The sequence below is a fragment of the Leuciscus leuciscus genome (assembly GCF_965113295.1).
Source record: "Leuciscus leuciscus genome assembly, chromosome: 1".
Taxonomy (NCBI): Eukaryota; Metazoa; Chordata; class Actinopteri; order Cypriniformes; family Leuciscidae; genus Leuciscus; species Leuciscus leuciscus.
In genome coordinates, this window is record NC_138725.1 from 28,541,468 (window position 1) to 28,548,915 (window position 7,448).

Sequence of the window (7,448 nt, forward strand, 5' to 3'; positions counted from 1 at the left end):
ATAAATAATATTGTTTATAACATTTTACTATATACCATACATAAATATATATATATATATATATATATATATATATATATATATATATATATATATATATATATATATATACACTGCTCAAAAAAATAAAGGGAACACTTTTTAATCAGAGAATAGCATCAAGTCAGTTAAACTCCTGGGATATTGATCAGGTCAGTTAAGTAACAGAGGGGGTTGGTAATCAGTTTCAGCTGCTTTAGTGTTAATGAAATTAACAGCAGGTGCACTAGATGGGCAACAGTGAGACAACCCCCAAAACAGGAATGGTTTTACAGGTGGAGGCCACTGACATTTTTTCCCTACTCATCTTTTTGGACTGTTTTTCACCAGTTTTGCATTTGGCTAGGGTCAGTGTCACTACTGGTAGCATGAGGCGATACCTGGACCCTACAGAGGTTGTGCAGGCAGTCCAGCTCCTTCAGGATGGCTCATCAATACGTGCCATTGCCAGAAGGTTTGCTGTGTCTCCCAGCACAGTCTCAAGAGCATGGAGGAGATTCTAGGAAGACAGACAGCTACTCTAGGAGAGCTGGACAGGGCCGTAGAAGGTCCTTAACCCATCAGCAGGACCGGTATCTGCTCCTTTGTGCGAGGAGGAACATGATGAGCACTGCCAGAGCCCTACAAAATGACCTCCAGCAGGCCACTGGTGTGAATGTCTCTGACCAAACAATCAGAAACAGACTTCATGAGGGTGGCCTGAGGGCCCGACGTCCTCGAGTGGGCCCTGTGCTCACTGCCCAGCACCAGGGAGTTTGATTGGCATTCACCATTGAACACCAGAATTGGCAGGTCCGCCACTGGTGCCCTGTGGTTTTCACAAATGAGAGCAGGTTCACCCTGAGCACGTGACAGACAGGAAAGGGTCTGGAGAAGCCGTGGAGAATGTTATGCTGCCTGTAACATCGTTCAGCATGACCGGTTTGGTGGTGGGTCAGTGATGGTCTGGGGAGGCATATCCATGGAGGGACGCACAGACCTCTGCAGGCTAGACAATGGCACCCTGACTGCCATTAGGTATCGGGATGAAATCCTTGGATCCATTGTCAGACCCTATGCTGGTGCAGTGCAGTGGGTCCTGGGTTCCTCCTGGTGCACAACAATGCCCGGCCTCATGTGGTGAGAGCATGCAGGCAGTTCCTGGAGGATGAAGGAATGATACCATTGAAGGGCCACTACGCTCACCTGACCTACATCCAATAGAACACCTCTGGAACATTGTGTTTCGGTCCATCTGACATCACCTGGTTGCACCTCAGACTGTCCAGGAGCTCAGTGATGCGCTGGTCCAGATCTGGGAGGAAATACCCCAGGACACCATCCGTCGTCTCCTTAGGAGCATGCCCCGACGATGTCAGGCATGCATACAAGCACGTCGGGGCCATACAAACTACTGAGTACCATTTTGAGTTGCTGCAATGAAATTTCAGCAAAATTGACAAGCCTGCTGCATCATTTTTTCACTTAGATTTCCGGGGTGTCTTTGAATTCAATCCTCTGTAGGTTGATCATTTTCATTTCCATCAAACGATGTGGCATCCTTTCGTTCATAATACATTACCCAATCCATATTAGTATAGATATCCAGCATGATATTTTTCCCCATTGAGATCTGATGTGTTTTCAAAGTGTTCCTTTAATTTTTTTGAGCAGTGTATATATACTGTATATATATATATATATATATATATATATATATATATTACATATATAATATATATTATACATAAATAATATTATTTGTCTTATTAACAGGATATATAAGATCATAAGATTATATTATAGTACATATTATTATTATATTGTTTATAACATTGTACTATACTATAAAGAAACATATATATTTATAAATAACATAAATAAATAAATATATTTATATATTAAAAACAATATATATATTTGAGCCCCTTCAGTTTTCCTGCCGTTGTTTCCTGCCCCCTTCTCTGTCAGCAGCTCCCTTCAAAAATTTTGAAACCACTTCTTGGAGGCTGCCTTCTGTTGTCTCTCTTGTAGCGGGGTTCTTTCTTATCGCTCCTGAAATCACAGAAAACTTGTCATTAGTTTTTTAGTTCATAATTAGCCTTTCTTCATATATATATAGGCCTACAGTATAGGCTACCTGTCAAAAGAAACATGTAAAAAAAAAAAACATTAAAAAAAATTAAATAAACAGGTGCCCTGTTTCAAAGTCAAAATTGTCTCAAGAGGTAAAATGTGTTTCCAGAAATGTATTTAATTATAATAACTTAATGGCTAATAATAATAACTTACTGTGAACAATGTCTTTCAGTGCTAGCTGGCTGAAAGAGATTTTCTGTCCCAAGCCTGTCCAGTTACACAGCCTGGACAGGTCATTGGAAAACATGCAGGCAAGCATCCTTCCTATGGAGTCCTTTATTGTTTTCCCCCCTTTTGGAGCCAAAAACTTCACCTGTAACATAAACTGACATAGTTATTGATCTTTGACTTCATAAGCATGAACAATATAATAGGGCCTATACACATGTACACTGTTAGACCTTACCGGGTTTTTTTACAGTAAAATACTGGCAACACTGTTGCCAGTAATTTACTGTTAATTGTGCAGTTCTTTACTGTAATCTACAGTATGTTACTGTAAAATGCACTAAAACTCGAGTTTAACTAATTTCACTTGCAGAAACCTTAAATTGACCAACTGTCATTTACATGTATTAAACTAAAATGTATAATGCATTAATAACGTGAGCAAAGTATTACTGTGAACTTATTTCATTTGAAACCACAACAAAACTTTTGTAAATAAAGAGATTTCCACTGGACCAGCAACTACACAGTCACCGCCTGTTAAATAAAGCAACATGCAGCATTTCATCAATATTTGTAGATCTTCTCCTGGACTGAAGCACAGGCTCTACTCTTCTGCACAATGGTGACCCAAAAAACGAAATTTTACAGTAAACTACTGGCAACAGTGTTGCCAGTATAAACCTGTTTCATAACTTACAGTTTATTACTGTTAAAATACATTTTGTGGGTGTGTCTTTTTATCTTACACCGTTAACCCTTTCAACCCCACAGGGAAATCCACACTACAAAGAGTAAAAAGTAACATTGAGACAGTGTTGCAGTGAGATAATTAAGGGAATATGTAAGTGATTGTTGAGCATTAGTGATGAACACCTGCTGTTAACAAGCAGAATCACTGAAGAAAAGAGAAACACAAGAACAGAAAATAGAGAAACACAATAACTACGACTGACTTCCAGCCATTACACATTATTAAACTTATTATTAACCAGTATGACTTTATTTCTGTCATACAGAAATTGTTATTGAAAATGTTTGTTTGAAGTTACCATTATAGAGGTCAGTGCTTGCTTTAGTTGGGTTGCTGATGCTAAAACATGAATTTTTCTTTTGCTGCTTGAGCTGTGTTTTTGCAAGTCACACTTGTGCGCACACAGTTTATGAATGATTGCGGTTGTAATGCTTATGATGACAAAATCATCACATTGCCTGTTCATTCACTAAGGAATTAATTCTTATTCATTCAGAGTTTTATTCTCAATCAAAAGTGTTACATTAGCACTACTGTGAAACTAAAGCAATAAATTACTATGACTCATTTTTTTTTTAACACATCATGCATAAACCAAAAAAAAAACAGAGCAACAGTGTGTTTTAGAAACACAGAGATATCACAATTTAGCACATTAATCTCAACAATGGTGGCAATATTTCTTTTCTTTTTATTATTATTCATGCAGCAGTGCATGCTGGGAGTTTTATATTATCCTGGAACCCAGCATGCATTGCGACATGAAACTTTTCACCATTGTTGAGATTCATATGCTGATTGTTGATATCTGTGTGTGTCTGAACCAAGTAGGAGTAAAATAAAATTAAATGCACTAAATGATTGTTATTTTTCAGAAGACCTGATTACAGAAATGTTGATTTCATTTTGTAGATAGACAGATTTATGCTAAATATGACATACCCATAATTTCAATTAATATATACAGGATAAATCTGAAAATCAGATAGTCCAAGATGATTGTGACATCATCACAAAAGAACAAAAACACCTGATCAACTTCCTCTTGACTTTTTCTTGCCATATCAAATGTGTTTTATAAACTCACTGTTACAGCAGTCAGAGAGAGCCAAAAAGTAAGAAGTCAAGGAACAAGAGACCAACTAAAGCAAATACTGATCTCCATCATGGTGACAACAAATTTTATTATTAACTAAATCTCTGTTAATTCTCAACAATAACTTTTGTACATGTATGAAAGAAATAATCGTAAACTGGTTTGTAAACTGGTTTCACACTCAGTATTGCTGGAAGTCAGTTGTAGTTCTTGTGTTTCTCTTTTTTCTGTTCTTGTTTCTCTGTCCTTCAGTGATTCAGCTTATCAGGTGTTCATCAGTTTCTCAATTCACTCACTTCTTTTCATTCACTCTGTCAAGTGGACTATATTAGTGAACTAATGTAGGGAATAGTGAATGAGGGTATAGGGTGTGATTGTGAAAACAGCCTCTGAATGTCGATTTTGAGCACTGTTCATTTACAGTATATTCCTGTAGGCTATTTTTGTTTTCTAGGGTATATTACTGTTTTAATGGAAAATGGTATGATACTGTCTGAATTACGGCTTTTTTTACAGCAAGGGTTAACAGTGTACAGAATCTCCATTTTGATTCATCCCAGACAAAGCTCTTAATGTTTTTATGAAGTCATCTAATATCTCTATAAACATTGTGTACACAGAAGTAGGCCTACACAAAAGACAAAACGTACTAATGCAGCATAGTTCTCAAGGTCTTTCAATCAGTAACTAATGAGATTCATGTTAAAAAATTATGTTCTTGCCAAATTACCAATTTCTCCTGAAGCTCAACACTATTAGTGAGCCGATGCTCAAGCTCCTCTAGCATCAGCCTGTTCTTCAGAGGCAGCACAGTGTCTTCTGGCAGAGCCATGTCCTCTTGCGAGCCTCTGGTCAGCTGCATCAGAAGGCTGTGGTTTACTGTGCTCTGGTACTGTAGCTCTCTGACATCCTCTGTCAGTTTCCTCAAGTGCTGAAGAATCAGTCTATGAAAATCTTAAAACATAACTTGGAGTGAATAACAAGATAAAAACCTTCACAAAAATAGAATTCAAGACACCATATATCTGTTAAAATCGCAGTTACCTTCAGACTGACGACCAGCAGGGCCCAGGGAAGATTGAGCTGTTTGGGATGAAATATAGAACATTTTGTTAAAATTTTAATTTTAAAATTACATTCAGTGTAAATGCATTTATGCCACTTAAGAGAGGCTTTAAACAGACGCTAAAGCTAAATGCTATTCATATTTTATTCAGACTTGTTTTAGCTTTAGCTGGGTAAAAAAAAAAAAAAAAGTTTAATAAAAAATAATAACATTAAATAAAAACACTACAGGAAATACAAAATTAATCCCAGCAGTTCCTGACCAGGGCTTGACATTAACCCTTGTCATGTGTGCTTGTCCTTAATTTGAACAAGTAAAAGCGATCATTCTTGTCAGAGTAACATATGTTTTGTGTTGTAACTATTTAAGTATTTATGTTTGATATTTACCCGGCCCAAGGGCATTTTTTCTTACCCTTATATAGGCCATTTTTTCCTTGATCTTATTAAATGTATGCTTCATCTGTCATTTTAAATTCTTAAATGTGATCAATAAATTCAATTACATTAATAAGACACAAGGCTATATGGCTGTTACCAATCAAATTAAATCATTTACACTGAAAATTACAACTGTATTATAATATGTTATATATTATTTATATGTTATGACATATATGTCATGTTATGAGAATGATTTGAATAATTTTTAATATACATAATGAATGTTGGAAAGAATGATACTATAAACCGCCAGTAGGGGGTGGCAAGTGACCCTCTTAATTAGCGAGTCATTGAGTCATTTGTTCAAATGGCTGATTTGTTCAGGAATGAGGCAGTTGTCTATGAATGGGTCACTGAATCTTTAACTCAACCGATTCGTTCAAATGCTGAATCATTCAGTAATGAAAACACGTGTTCCTGTGAGATGCGTTATGGTTCTGCTGTAATCTTTGTTTGGAAGGATTGTCGCAGCTGAAACAGAACAAAAAGTCAATATTGCGTCTAAAATGTAAGTGACTTAATATTTATTACTTGTTTATTGAACTGTTGTAACTTGTATGAAATCAATGCCATATTTTGACCTCAGTATGTTAACTTCAAAGTTATGCCTCTTCAAAAAAATGCTGACTAACGTTATATATTTAGCATAAAAGCGAAACAACTTGTAAGAAACTATCCTTTTCACCATTAGGCCTGTATTTTACTAAGACCACAGATAAACAGTCAGTTTTCAGTTTTCTACATAACTTGCTTCATAAGACCTCAATATATGGCCAGGAGATTCATTTTGTGCTTCAGTGTCAGTTTTTTTTTACTTGTAACGGACGCCAACGGTTGACTTGAATCTTCTACTGAAAAAAGAAAAACACCAACATTGATTGCCTGTGGGTGAGTAAATTAACAGCAATTTAAAAATTTTGGGTGAACTATTAATTTATTTAGGTATTTTCATGTGAATGTTTATATTATAACATTGCGGTTCAAATATCAATATGACATGATAATAATGCAATATTATTATTAGGTCACATTGTGCAGTATGAGTCATGATTTTCGATTAGTTTATTTTATTATATAATATTGAATAGGTAGGCTATTTAAAATAAAAGGAAAAGGAATTTACAAAGGAAATGTTTACTGTTCATTTTTTTTATTATTGTGTGGAAAAATCCCACTTAAAAAAACAGACCGCCATTACATTTTTCCTCTCGCGCACCCCCTGGTGGTAGCTCGCGTACCCCTGGGGGTGCGCGCACCACACTTTGGGAATCCCTGGTCTAGAACCGCCACTGATCATAACTCAGTCAAATTCAAACAGGTCATTTCCACTCATTTTAAATAACACACTTTTGAGAGTCAACTTTAAATCCAAATATTCAATTCATTGTGTCAAAATCTACATAATTTTGGAGATTTTACATGATGTATTCAGGTAGATTCCATAAAATAAATAAAACCTTAAAAACTACTCAAAAACATCATGTGTAAATCTTTTATTTATTTTGTATTAAATAGCACAAAACATTTTTACAGTGTACTAATCTTTACTCATCTATAAAATCTTCTATACTTGAACCATTTACATCCGTATACCTACTTCCCCACAGTGTATGTGAATTAAAGTCTCCATTTCAATGTTAAATGTGGATGACATTGTTCCTGTGTCGACAACAGAAGAGTGTTGTTCAGCTTTTGACTCCATACCATAGAAGGTGATTTCTGTAAAAGGGCCAATGATCACGGCAGTCTCTGTCAATCATAAGA

General features: G+C 35.9%; 1 protein-coding gene across 1 annotated transcript; it reads right to left on the bottom strand.

Annotated features, from left to right (window-relative positions):
- Positions 1-1,735: 1,735 nt before the first annotated feature.
- On the bottom strand, positions 1,736-6,774 carry LOC309502503 (uncharacterized protein). The gene is made up of 4 exons (XM_082174888.1): positions 5,220-6,774; positions 4,906-5,129; positions 2,311-2,470; positions 1,736-2,073 (listed from the first exon to the last, which is right to left on the bottom strand). The coding sequence occupies exons 1-4, from the start codon at positions 5,281-5,283 to the stop codon at positions 1,949-1,951; spliced, it is 573 nt and encodes a 190-aa protein (XP_082031014.1). The 5' UTR covers positions 5,284-6,774; the 3' UTR covers positions 1,736-1,948.
- Between the last annotated feature and the right edge of the window lie 674 nt (positions 6,775-7,448).

Coding starts and splice junctions, on each gene's coding strand:
- LOC309502503 (XM_082174888.1), bottom strand. CDS start 5,283: ATGTTCTATATTTCATCCCAAACAGCTCAATCTTCCCTGGGCCCTGCT. Junction 5,130..5,219: donor TGCTGGTCGTCAGTCTGAAG/GTAACTGCGATT, acceptor TTATGTTTTAAG/ATTTTCATAGACTGATTCTT. Junction 2,471..4,905: donor TTGAGCTTCAGGAGAAATTG/GTAATTTGGCAA, acceptor TTTATGTTACAG/GTGAAGTTTTTGGCTCCAAA.